The sequence below is a fragment of the Eumetopias jubatus genome, unplaced genomic scaffold (assembly GCF_037043125.1).
Source record: "Eumetopias jubatus isolate StellerSeaLion01/CBP00866 unplaced genomic scaffold, mEumJub1_p1.0 scaffold_9, whole genome shotgun sequence".
Lineage (NCBI taxonomy): Eukaryota > Metazoa > Chordata > Mammalia > Carnivora > Otariidae > Eumetopias > Eumetopias jubatus.
This window is the reverse complement of record NW_028274815.1, coordinates 52,952,077-52,965,287: the sequence shown is the minus strand read 5'-3', so window position 1 is coordinate 52,965,287 and position 13,211 is coordinate 52,952,077. Positions and strand designations below refer to the sequence as shown.

The window sequence follows — 13,211 nt, the reverse complement described above, 5'->3', positions numbered from 1 at the left end:
TAAACTTCTCTGACATCACACTCACCCGGTTCATTCTGTTTCTCTGCCCACTCCTTTAGTCTCCTTTCAGTGACTCATCTTAGTCTACTCTGGCTGTCTCCAGGCCCTTTTCTGTCCTGAGGCTGCACCAAGTGATTTCATGCACTCATGGCTTCAGATGAACATCTATATTCTGATGATTTTCTTTTTTTTTAAGATTTTATTTATTTGAGAGAGAGCGAGCACAAGCATGGGGGAGGGACAGAGGGAGAAGCAGACTGCCCGCTGAGCAGGGAGCGCAACATAAGGCTGGATTCCAGGACCCTGGGATCATGGCTTGACTTGAAGGCAGATGCTTAACCAACTGAGCCACCCAGGCACCCCTCTGATGATTTATTTTTCTGTAGTTCCAGCCTGGATCTCTAATGAGCTTCAGATACACATCTAGAGGACTAGAACACTAATCCTCCTGAGTGTTCAAAGTGGCCCTTCAAATGAGCATGTCCAGATCTGAACATTATCTTTCTCCTGAATTTATCATATATGCCTTATCTTATTAGCAAGTGATGCTACCATCTAATGATCCAGTTTAACAAGCCAGAATCCTGGATGTCATTCTTGAATCTTCTAATTCCCTCATCATCTTTATCCAAAATCACGTTTTTCCTGTTTTAGCAACTATTTCTCAAATTCAGCCACTTTCCGCTTTACCTACTGATACCATTCTAGTACAGGCCACTGTAATTTCCGATCTAGATTATTTTACCAGCCTCCTATTGTATTCCCCCTCTAGTCAAGTATCCACATTAAGTGTTCTCTGAATAAACTCAGATCTGATTCCCTCCCATCTTTAAAAGCCCTCAAAGACTCCCTATTGCCTCTGCCTTAGAATAACTCTTTACCATAGTTTACAAGCCTATTTCAGCCTTTGTATTTCCTCTCCCTTGCCTCTTGCCCTCACACATTCAGACTACTGCTGAAAAATCTCTTCCATATCTCCCCACAAATGTCACCCCATTTCTCCTGGCTAATTTCTAACTCCTTCTTAAGGTCTTGTTTGGACATTATTTCCTCTTGGAAACTTCTTGACAACCCTCCCCCTCAAAACCAGTTAGGGACCTGTCTTGTGCCCTCACAATATCTAATTCTTCCCCTATCAATGCACTCGCATGCTATTTACTTGTGTGTATCCCTCACTGGACTGCAAGCTACTCAAGAGCAGATTTGTGTTTTTTTCACTGATTAATCCCCTGGTATATAGGTGTGCAATAAATGTTTGTGTGAAAACTGTATTAATCATGTTTTTTTATTTATTTTTTTATTTTTTTGTCATCTGGGGCCTTGCTGAGACTGCCCTTCCCAGGGCTATCTGTTCCTAGAGATGGCAAATGTCTCTCCTTCTAGCCAATAAAAGCCCAAACCCTCCAATCACCTTCTTTATCAAACTTTCACAAGCCAAGGCAATATTGCTCTGCCCTAATGACCCCAGGGCCAGGTACCAAACAACTCAGGATAGCCACTACATCCCAAAGCCCACTGAAACTTTTCTATCCAATCTTAAATCTCTTAGCTTGGGGAGCCTGGGTGGCTCAGTCAGTTAAGCATCCAACTCAATTTTGGCTCAGGTCATGATCTCAGTGTCATGAGATGCAGCCCTGCATCAGGCTTGGCGGGGTATTGGGCACCGAGCCTGCTTGAGATTCTCTCTCTCCCTCTTCCTCTGTCCCTCCCCTCCCTCCCCCTCTCTAAAAAACAAAACCTCTTATGTGTACCCTGCCTCTGCTGTTCCTTCCTGCAAAAACCACAATAAAACCTCTCACCCATGCTTTCCCCTTGCTCCTGGCTCCTGACCCACCATAGTGCTCCCCTGTGTGGACGTAAACTTTGTGTATTCTATGTCTAGAATTGGTTTGTTATAAATATTCTATGCCTGTGGGCAAGAACTGGAAAGAAAAATGGGAAAATGAGAACTGAATTGGGGTGGAGGGTATACAGCTTTTATCAGACCTTTAGAGAATATCAGGTAGCACATTTTAAAGCCCATTGTGGACACAGAAGATGAAGAAGCCACCAGGAAAGTGGGGCTAGATGAGCAGAGATGAAAACTCTGTTCTCACCTGAATCTTGTTACCAAAGCGGCAGGGTTTTTGTTTTGTTTTGTTTTGTTTTGTTTCTACTCAATACCATTTGCCAAATAACGAAACAGTATTTGAGGGCAACGAGGTAATTTATTCAGTAACTAGAGAATAGAGAAGGGGAGCTTATGCTCTAAAGGTACCTTTTTCCTATTAGGTCTCCTGTCAGGGTTTTATGGGGTTAAGGTAATTAAAGGGGATGGTAAGCAACCGGACCTCAGAGCTTTTGAGGAGAGAGGAGACTTCTCAGAATGAGAGGGCCAATTCTTTTCTTCCCTTAAATGAGTGCAGTCAGATCTATCATGGCACTGGTAGCTGTGTTTTTTGTTACTCCTATTAGATGTCAATAATCCGGAGGTCACGTGGAGGGTTAGCAGAGCCGCTAAACCGGACCAAAGCGGTGGAAAACTGGGTCATGGGGGGGCTTGTTTGGAGTCTATGGCTTCTGGTATCTGGCCTTAATTTCTAGTGGCAAGCAGCGTCTGCAAGCAGGACTCGAAAATTGGGCTATGTGGCTTGTATGGAGCTTTTTAGAGACTCCCTGGTGACAACGTCTGGGCTTAGAAGTTGTGGCACCCGGGCAGGCTGCACGATTATAGGCAGGCTCAGCTCAGCCTCGCTTCTTTAGAAGCCGGAACCCTCCAGAATCGTTTCTACGTTTTCCAGTCGGCGGTGAAAGCTCAGTACCCGGCCTTCCCGGAAGTTGTTGCGCAGTCGTGTCCGGGGCAGAGTGAGGTGGAGGAAGATTCCGGATGGGTCGCAGCCGCAGCCGCTCCCCGCGGAGGGGTGAGTCCAGAGGGAATTTGGTCTGGGGCTTGGTCGGAGGCGAGTCCCCCCTCCTTCTTGTCTCCCCAAGTACGAACGCAGCGGAGAGAAAGGCCCTTTTTTCCTGAGGAGGAGAAGAGTGGGGCTGGATGGGGGCGGGGGAAACAAAGACCTGAGCCCTTTACTCTTCAGCCCTCCGGTTTGAAGGCGGTTTTCCTTCCTCTAAGTTAGAGTTTCGCGGACTCGTTGTCAGCCTCATACAATAACTTGTTATACTTGTGACTGAGGGATTTAGAATCAGACCACGGTTCCCTCACTTAATTTCTGGGTGGCCTTGTGCAAGTCATCCAGCCCTTCTGAGACCGAATTCCCATAATTAGACATTCGGGGTAGTACTACCTATCTTTAAAAAACTGATGTGAGAATTAATGTCATATTCCATAACACTCAGCATGTGGTAATGCCTAGTTCTTGAATGCTCGATGTTAGCTTCCTTCCCAGTTTATATAATTGGAAAATCGATATTTAGAATTTTGCGTCCAGGGAGCGCACCTCGTAATATCTTCTGGCACCCACCCCCATAAATGAGGCAGTGGGATGTAAAGAACCCAGGACTTCGATCAGGAGATCTGACTTAGACCCTCGGTTCTTCCTCCTCTGGTTAGTCTTTATCACCTTCCACTTGATTTTGTGAAAAGTTGAATGAGGCCGCGATTCGCATATGGCTCTTGAGCACTTAAAATGTGCTCAGTCCGAATTAGGAAGTGCTGGTAAGTGTAGAATACACTCCAGATTTCCTATTAAATACCAAAAAAAAGTAATATCTCAATTTTCATATCGAGTACATGGTGAAATGATAATGATTGGGGTATATTGGGTCAAGTAACAATGTTAAAATTAATTCTACCTGTGTCTTTTTACTTTTTTAATGTGACTACTAGAAATGGCTGGCATTATATTTCCATGGGACGGCGCAGCTCTAGATATTTGAGGTAATTTGCCTCTGCAAAAAGATTTTGTGTGTTTGTATTAGAGCGCAGGCGGTCCCGGTCCACATCCCGTGAGCGAGAACGCAGGCGCCGAGAAAGGTCCCGGTCCCGGGAGAGAGATCGGCGAAGGAGCCGCTCTCGATCCCCGCACAGAAGACGCTCCAGGTGAGTGCAGGGAAAAAAACCTGAAGTTTTACCGCAAGTCCCAAAGAAACTAGTCGCTGCCCTTAATTTTGTTTTTATCACTTAAAAGAGATTTACAGTTTCATGAAATGAGGGGAACTTAAGCCCACCTTATTTTAAACCCAACATTTTCATTGGTAAATGGGGTTCATCACACTCTTTGCCGTAGAGTTGCCTTGAGGAAGAAATGAGAAATAATACATGAAAAACACTAGCGTGGTGCCTGGCAGGAGTAGGAAATAAGGGTTTTGTATTTTGGGGGTTTTTTGGTTTTGGTTTTCTTTCTTTCTTTTTTTTTTAAGATTTCATTTTTGTAAGTAATTTCTGTACCCAATTTGGGACTCCAGCTCACAGTCCTGAGATCAAGAGTCACATGCTCCAGGGACTGAGCCAGCCAGGTGCCCCTGTTTTGTTTTTACTAACTTTTTGGTGATGAAGGTTTACTCAAATATGTAAACAAGATTGTGAGATCTTGAAAGAACCTTAGAAATTGACTCTTGATTCTTAATAAGTATCAACTGCTGTTTAAGTCAACTTTTTGTGTATTTGTAGTTGTTAGAAACTTTTCTTTTTCTGCCTTGCAAAAAATTTTTTTAGCCCTAGCTATACTAAGACTGATGATTACAGCAATAAATTATATTTCTGGTTTTTTGTTAACAGTCAGGGCCTAGGCAGAACCTTCTTCCTTGTTCTGCTATGTGGAATGCACTCCTGGTTCTTTGGAGCCTGGCTTTTGTTCAGCCTTTACCTTTTAGGAGCTCATGTATATATTTGTCAATCACCACGTCACCAGTTATGTCTCTGCTTCTGATATCTTTACTTATTAAATATTAGATCCCCAAGACGACATAGATCCACATCTCCTTCCCCTTCTCGAGTGAAAGAAAGAAGAGATGAGGAAAAGAAAGAAACAAAAGAAACAAAGAGCAAAGAACGCCAGATTACTGGTAATGTTATTAGATAAATAACTAGGAAAAATACAGCCTTGTTCTTATAACTTTAGTCATGATAAAATTATAAAAGTATAATTTGGGAACATTTAAATATTAAATTTTTTATAGTGTTCATATGGTTTTGAGATTTTATCATTGTACCTTAGTTGCTCATTATCTGTGGTGCTCCTGATATAAGAAGGCCAGTTAAAAACATGAGAATATTCTATTTTGGAAGTACCTTCAAAACTAGTGTCGTATCTGATATTAAAAGTGGTCCTGCCCAAAGGCTCCAACCATGTCATTTTAAGCAGTCTCTTCTGAAGGAGGATGGAGAGCATATTCCCTCAGTGCATCTTAAGTTACATTGTGTCCAAACTGAAGAGGAATTTTTTCCAGTTTCCTAGTCCTTTAGCTAATTGTTTTGTGTGTTCTCTGCTGCTGAGGTGGAGTAACTATTTTTTTTTTTAAGATTTTATGTATTTTTTTTTTGAGAGAGATTCTCGCAAGCGAGAACATGAACAGAGAGGAGAGACGGGAGAGGCAGAAGCAGACTCCCCACTGAGCAGGGAGCCCGATGTGGGGCTCAATCCCAGGACCTGGGACCATGACCTCAGCCGAAGGCAGACGCTTAACTGACTGAGCCACCCAGGCACCCTGGAGTAACTATTAATCTATTACCAGCTCTCTTTTTATATAGACATGTCGTTGTCCCCTGCCCCTGGGTACAAAAGTAGAGCCTTCCTATGAAACCTTTCCTAAGCTGAAATGGCATAAGGCAAAGAGTATCCCATGCTTTCTAAAAGTTTGCGGTACACCACTTTGCTTTTACAAAAGACCTACATTAGTACAGTAATTGCTTTTTTTCTTAAAAGGAAATATCCTCTTCACATTTCTTTTGGTTAGCAAAAAAAGTACTAATGTAGGTCTTTTTATTTATTTTAGAGAGAGAGAGTATGTGCATGAGCGAGCACAAGCGGGAAGGGGGAGAGGGAGAAAGAATCTGAAGCAGACTCCTCACTGAACACGGAGCCAGACATGGGGCTGGATCCCACAACTATGAGATCATGACCTGAGCCAAAGCCAAGAATTGGACACTTAACCAACTAGGCCATCCAGGTGCCCCTAATGTAGGTCTTCTCTAAAAGCAAAGTGGTGTACCACAAACTTTGGGAAGGTGGGATGCCTATATATAAAATGATAGAGTTTTAAAAAAATTTGTATTTTTGTGTTATTTTTTGCAGAGGAGGACTTAGAGGGCAAAACAGAGGAAGAAATAGAAATGATGAAATTAATGGGATTTGCCTCTTTTGACTCCACCAAAGTAAGTAAAACACATAGCCAGTTAAACATTCTGATTTGAATTAATCCATTATTACTGTCACATTTTTCCATATTCTTTTACTGTTGCTTATAATTTCTTCCATTCATACAAGTGTTTTTCCTTTAGAAGACATGAAGTATCTGTGTGAAGGGCATTGAGAGCACAGCAAGGAAGCACTGAGCTGCCATTAGAATTCAGGCAAACATGTTTGCCTCATGTTTAAGTTTGATCTTCAAGGTGATCAGATGAAGAAGAAGATCATTTGAAGTAGAGGGAAGAACTCATGAAGATGCTATGTAGGCATGAAGGAGCATAGTGTATTGTGAGAATTTCAAATTCAGTGACTGGTAAAAGGGTGCTGATAGGCTGGTAGCTATGAATGAGGCTAGAAAGCGGGATAGGAAGCAAATTGTGGAAGCTTTTGATACTCTTAGACATACCAAGGAATTTAGAGTTAATTCTTTAGGTGTTGAGGAGAGGAAGCAATGATATGTGCATTTAGAAAGATGAGCCAGGACAACATGGAGGACAGATGGGAGACGGGTTAGATTGGAGGCAGGGAGAACTGCTGGGTCATGCAAGTGAAAGATGATGAAGGCCTGAACTGAAGCCAGAATATTGAGTCTACTCAGGAGCCAGAGTTGGTGGTGGTGGTTGTGGTAGTGGGAGTGAGAAGTCAGTGATGACTCCAAAGTGACAAGCTGAAAGACTGGGGGATAGGGTTAACCAAGAAAGGGTTCTGGGAAGGGAAAGTGCTATTAAACAAGAATGAAGTTCAGCTGCAGAGAACGATGACATCGGGTATCTGTATATACCTCATAGCTCAGAACGGGGAAGGATTGGAAAGTGAATGCTGTCTAGCCTTGATCATAATACTGAAGAGAATAAGGAAGTGGGGGAGGAAAAAGAGGGAGGGTTTGTGGAGAGGAAGATGAAGAGAAGGGATTATAGGGAAGGAGGGGGGAAGGAGTAGAAAGACATAGGGAAATGTGATGGAAAGAGAAATGGGGGAGGGGAGATGGAGAGAGGATGTGGAAAGAGGAGAGAAGGGATAGAGAGAGGGAGCTAGTAAGAATAGAAGGAATAGTATGTGTGGAAGGAATATATATATATTTTCTTTGAGAATATGGTTTAAAAACATTCTCTAGAATCTTAAGTCCATGTGGTTTTGTAAATGGAAATTGAGATTTTTAAGAAAAATTGTCAAAAATAATCCACTTCCCCTAATCTTTGAATGGAATGGGCTAATCGTAGATGCTGTAAACGTTTCTTACTAATGGTTGTGATTATGTAGGGCTCACATGTTTATAAAATGACAGTGTATAACTCAAGAGGAATACTGAGGCATGACTGTTCTGAGGTAAGAAAATTATGAATTCTGGGGCACCTGGGTGGCTCAGTAGGTTAAGCATCTGCCTTCAGCCCAGGGTCCTGGGATTGAGCCCGCATCAGGCTCCCTGCTCAGCAGGGAGCCTGCTACTCCCTCTCCTTCTGCCTGCCATTCTGCCTGCTTGTTCTCTCTCACTCTCTCAAGTAAATAAATAAAATCTTAAAAAAAAAAAAAGAAAATTATAAGCTCTTGTTTTCACAAATGGTTATTTCCCATTTTGGAATTTAATGCAGTTTATGTATCAGTTTTTTTTCCTTGAGTACACCAAATCCTTATTTGTTTTTCCAAAGAGTATTTTATAAGTGAAATGGTTTATTAATATGTACACTGGGTGAACAAAAATATCTCCAAAGTAAAGCAACTATAATTTTGCTGTTTTTAGAAGAAAACAGGGAGGGAACCTATTAGAATTATTTTCTTGGGGTGAGGCTGGGGCAGCGGGTTTACTTTTGCCTGTTAAGTTTGAAATTCTGAGAATCAGATGTAAAAATGGAGCCATACTTTTAACTGTAGTCTATGCTGAAGGTGTTTGTTTATAAAGGAAAAAAATAGATAAGAATTCATAGATCCCATAAAAAGGAGTACCATGAGAACAAATGATGTCAGTTGTTTTCTTAAGGACATCTACAAGGATGTTAATTTAGTTTGTATGCAGTTGGCTTCATGGGCATCAGTTATTAAGCCTCTCAGTTCATTTGCTTTTCAGTAATATGTATCTTTTTTTTTTTAAAGATTTATTTATTTGAGAGAAAGAATGAGAGAGAGCACATGAGAGGGGGGAGGGTCAGAGGGAGAAGCAGACTCCCTGCCGAGCAGGGAGCCTGATGTGGGACTCAATCCCAGGACTCCAGGATCATGACCTGAGCCGAAGGCAGTCGCTTAACCAACTGAGCCACCCAGGCGCCCTCAGTAATATGTATCTTGTGATATTTCATCATAGACCTTTTCATGTGCCAATGTAGTCACTTATTTTGCCTTCCATTTTCACATTCTAGAATGTTTTAAAGTTTGGTTATGTTTATTAATGGATAATTTTCTATTTCAGCATGTAAATCAAAACAGGCTAATAATACACAAGTCTGCAAGTAGTTTTCAAAAACCAATAATCCTTTAGGAATTGAACTTATAAAATGGTTAACATCATTTACTTTTTTCCTAAGCCAGTCTTTCCAAATCATACCTACTTCCTATTCTTGGGAGGACAAAACTATACACCTCAAGTAATTTACCTAGTATTCTACTCTCCTCACCACACCCCCACAATGTAGTGAAAACAAGAATAGAAAAGTAAGACCAAATACATTTTTTTTTTAAGATTTATTTATTCATTTTTGGAGAGAGTGTGAGCAGGGAGGGGGGCAAAGGGAGAGAGAGAATCTCCAGCAGAACCGCTGAGCACAGAGCCCAACACAGGGCTCAATCCCACAACCCCCAGATCATGACCTGACATGAGTCAGAATCAGATACTTGACCAACTGAGCCACGCAGGTGCCCCCAAATACATTTATTTTAGCTCCACCTCAAATATGTATCTTACCTGTGCGTGACTTCAGGGCAGTGGATAAGAATCCTTTTTTTATCCTAACACAAATATCTAGTAAGTGTGCTATGCAGTTAGGGTATACTCCCATGAGTAATAATGGGGGGGGGAGGGAGGGAGGGAATTGGAGGTCACGTGTGTGTGTGTGTGTGAGAGAGAGAGAGAGAGATGGCATTAATCGGTGGTGTTCATACATTTAACAGTTATTTTCTGAGCACCTGCAAGTTCAGGGCCTAGGATGTGAGAATGCAAAGGTGACTCGCATCCATCTCCCTCCAACAAGAAGCTTTCAGTCTCAGGGGAGGTAACATGTATATACATCATGATAATGCAAGGTAGAAAATGGAAGGTATTATGAGGGAAGCACAGTTAACACTTTGTGGAAAGGTAGAGGGTGATTTTCTGGCAGCTGGACCACTTGAATTGGCCCTTGAATGATGGATAAGAACCAGATGGTTGGGGTTCTTGGATGGGGGTTGAGATGGCAATTTAGATATAAGAAACAGCAAGTGATGAGTTAACTTGGCCAAATCAAAGGACCCATAAAGGAATTAGTGAAAAAGAGGGTAGATACCACATAAGAAAGGCTGATAAAAATGACACTTAACATTAGCATGTTACTCTGTATTCTGATTTTTTTTAAGATTTATTTAGAGAGGGGAGGTGGGAGGGGCAGAGGGAGAGGGAGAGAATCCCAAGTAGACCCCCAGCTGAGCGTGGAGTCCCATGCCGAGCTCCATCTTACGACCCTGAGATCATGGCCTGAGCCGAAACCAAGAGTGGTACACTCAATCGACCGAGCCACCCAGGCACCCCTGTATTCTGATTCTTGATTTAAAAATCAAAATTTCAAGGCCTGTGCAAGAAATGAGATCTGAATGAATGGTGACTCTTCCAGCTGTGATTTGAGAAAGCTATGAGCTAAGGTCATAAGTTAAATTTTTCTAGAGAAAATATCCATAACTGGTATTTGGTTTCAAAGAATTCTTGGACCAAAAAAGGTTAGGCTCTGCTACCCTATTTCTCTGCATGCCTTGCACATAAATATATATACCATGAATGTTTGTTGGCTTGAATATTTGAATATGTTAGATTATGTAAAAATGGGAACAGAGTTGTAATACATGGGAGTTCATGGAATATCATCAGTGTCTGAAAATTCTTTCATTGGGCTTCCTCATTCTTAAAGTTTTTTTTTGTTTTAATTAGAGAGAGAGACAGTAGAGAAAGGGAACACAAGCAGGGGGAGTGGGAGAGGGAGAAGCAGGCTCCTCGCTGAGCAGGGAGCCCGACGCAGGGCTCGATCCTAGGACCCTGGGATCAGGACCTGAGCCGAAGACAGACATTTAACGACTGAGCCACCCAGGCACCCCTGGGCTTTCTCATTCTTTTTTTTTTTTTTTTTAAGTTTTTTATTGGGGCTTCCTCATTCTTAAATGGATTTTGCCATTTAAGTATGTCTGTAGGATCCAGCTCTTTGAGGCATTTAATATATCCTTTCCATTTTTTATATTTGTTTATTGCTTTTCTCTAGGGGAAAAAGGTGGATGGCTCTGTAAATGCCTATGCCATAAATGTGTCTCAGAAGAGGAAGTACAGGTATGCTTAGCCCCCATTATTATGTTTGAACTAATCATATAAATTAGGTGCTTGGGAAAGAATTTATTTATGAGATAGTTGTGTTTATAGGAAATGTAGCAGTTTCCATATAGTCCCTTGTTTTGACATTCTTTGCTTATATTTTGGTGTGTTAAAATAATTTCCAATTTACATGTGAACCACTATTATAGAGAAGGCTTAAATCTTTTAAAGCTCAACATTGTTCTTTCTTCAAAACAGCTTAATCTCAAATCTTTAGACTTTAATTTCATTATAATTATAGGTTTCAATTAAAGCCATCCTGTGAGTGATTGTGTAAGGATTTCAATTGTAAATATATTTTTCTGTTAAGTATATTAAGTATATTAAGGCATATTTTATTAATATCACAGAAAAAAAAACAATCCATACCTGAAATCTCACTGAATTCCTAATGAATTGAAAAGTCAAGACATCTTCAAACATGCCTTTCTCTCAACCTTTACTACTGATAAAAGACTAATATTCCAATTAAATTAGAATATGTATAATTTGATCTGAGAATTCTGTGAGGTAAGGTGAGGACCAGAATTATCTTTAACGGTCCTTTTTAAAATTATTTTCAAAGAAAGTCTTTTTTTTTAAAGATTTTATTTATTTATTTGACAGAGAGAGAGACAGCAAGAGAGGGAACACAAGCAGGGGGAGTGGGAGAGGGAAAAGCAGGCTACCCGCCGGGCAGTGAGCCCGATGCAGGGCTCGATCCCAGGACGCTGGGATCATGACCTGAGCTGAAGGCAGATGCTTAACAACCGAGCCACCCAGGCGCCCCTCAGAGAAAGTCTTAATGAGGAGAACTAGTACAATATGCAGTTGGATTTACTTGATGGGTACCTGTTTTGGAGTTTTTCTCTATTTCCTTATTGTTACCTATAAATATGGACTTTCAGCTTTTTTTTTTTTTAAGTCTGTAGAATCTTTCCAAATAATTTTGAAAGTATATTTCCATACTTCTAGGTTATTTTGAAAGTGAAATAATATCCTTAATGTGCATTAAATAACCATGAATACTTTTTACCCTAGACTTTGCCAATTTAAAGATGATTTATATTATTATTATTATTTTATAAGAGGAGTCAGAATTTTTTTTTAATAAACAATGAGTTTTCTCTTCTCATCATAGGCAGTACATGAATCGAAAAGGCGGATTCAACAGACCTTTGGATTTCATTGCATGAGAATTGAAATGTTAAAGAATGATTTTTTTTTCCCTTACCTTGTTCAGAAGAGTGGATTTTGTATTTCATATTTAATATGCATTAAAAACAGGATCACAGTCCTTGTAAAGTAAGAAAATTTTATTTATGATGTGTGCAGTTCACTTACCCTGACTCACAAAAAGGAAAGTTAAATACTGCATTTTTTTTCTTTTAGGAAATATCATTTGGGGCAAGCATCAACCCTATTTTTGGTTCTTATTGTTGTGGAAGCTGTATATGTTTTCTTCTTGGATGCTTGTTAGGACTTTTTAAAACACATAAAAGTAATTTGGATGTAAGTTTCTCAAATAAAGCAATATTTCTACCCTTTTGTATTTGATAAATATTTGTATTGCTATGTAAAATTGTCCCCCTACACAGTTTTTTCCTACATAGATTTAGATTTCATTAGTAATTTACAAATAACTGGATTTTTGTATCTTCTGTGGTTTTTTTCCCCAATTATTTCCTCCATTTATTGTTTTTCCTCATTTTAAAAGCAATATATGCTTATTATATAAAAACTTGGGAGAAACCAAAAAGTAAAAAGAAAGGCCAAAAATCACCTATAATCTATCCCCAGAAACAATCAATATTTTGGTATATGTCTTTCCAGACTCCTATGGTATATATTTATTGCTCCCACCCATTATATCAGAATTTATATGCTGTTCTCTTTTGCTAATCTTTTTTCTCCCAGGTACTGTGAACAGTTTTTAATACTCTTACATGTTATTTAGAAACTTAACTTTTAGTTAAGTTTAGCTGCTTGGTTGTACCATAATTTATTAGCTAGTCTTTTATGAGCAAACTTTGGGTTCCTTCCCATGACTTGCTGTTTTAATTAAAACTGTGAGTACTATCCCTGTTACATATATCTTTTTGTACTTTTTTTTTTTTAAGATTTTATTTATTTATTTGACAGAGGGAGACACAGTGAGAGAGGGAACACAAGCAGGGGGAGTGGGAGAGGGAGAAGCAGGCTTCCTGCCGAGTAGGGAGCCTGATGCAGGGCTTGATCCCAGGACCCTGGGATCATGACCTGAGCCGAAGGCAGACGCTTAACGACTGAGCCATCCAGGGGTACTTTATTATTTCCTCAGGTTCTGTTCTAGATGTGGCATTGCTGGGTGAGAT

At 40.3% G+C, this 13,211-nt stretch overlaps 1 protein-coding gene across 2 annotated transcripts; it reads left to right on the top strand.

The window, feature by feature from the left end:
• The first annotated feature begins 2,792 nt into the window (after positions 1 to 2,792).
• On the top strand, positions 2,793 to 12,418 carry SNRNP27 (small nuclear ribonucleoprotein U4/U6.U5 subunit 27). 2 transcript variants are annotated; one of them, XR_003611270.2, is made up of 7 exons: positions 2,793 to 2,900; positions 3,913 to 4,033; positions 4,886 to 4,998; positions 6,228 to 6,307; positions 10,772 to 10,836; positions 11,999 to 12,162; positions 12,250 to 12,418. XR_003611270.2 is itself a non-coding variant. In XM_028116280.2 (6 exons), exons 1-6 carry the CDS (start codon positions 2,867 to 2,869, stop codon positions 12,051 to 12,053), a joined length of 468 nt encoding a protein of 155 aa, XP_027972081.1. In that variant the 5' UTR covers positions 2,793 to 2,866; the 3' UTR covers positions 12,054 to 12,418. The 2 variants fall into 2 exon arrangements, 1 of the variants encoding a protein (XP_027972081.1); XM_028116280.2 differs by having other exon boundaries at positions 11,999 to 12,418.
• The last annotated feature ends 793 nt before the right edge of the window (positions 12,419 to 13,211 follow it).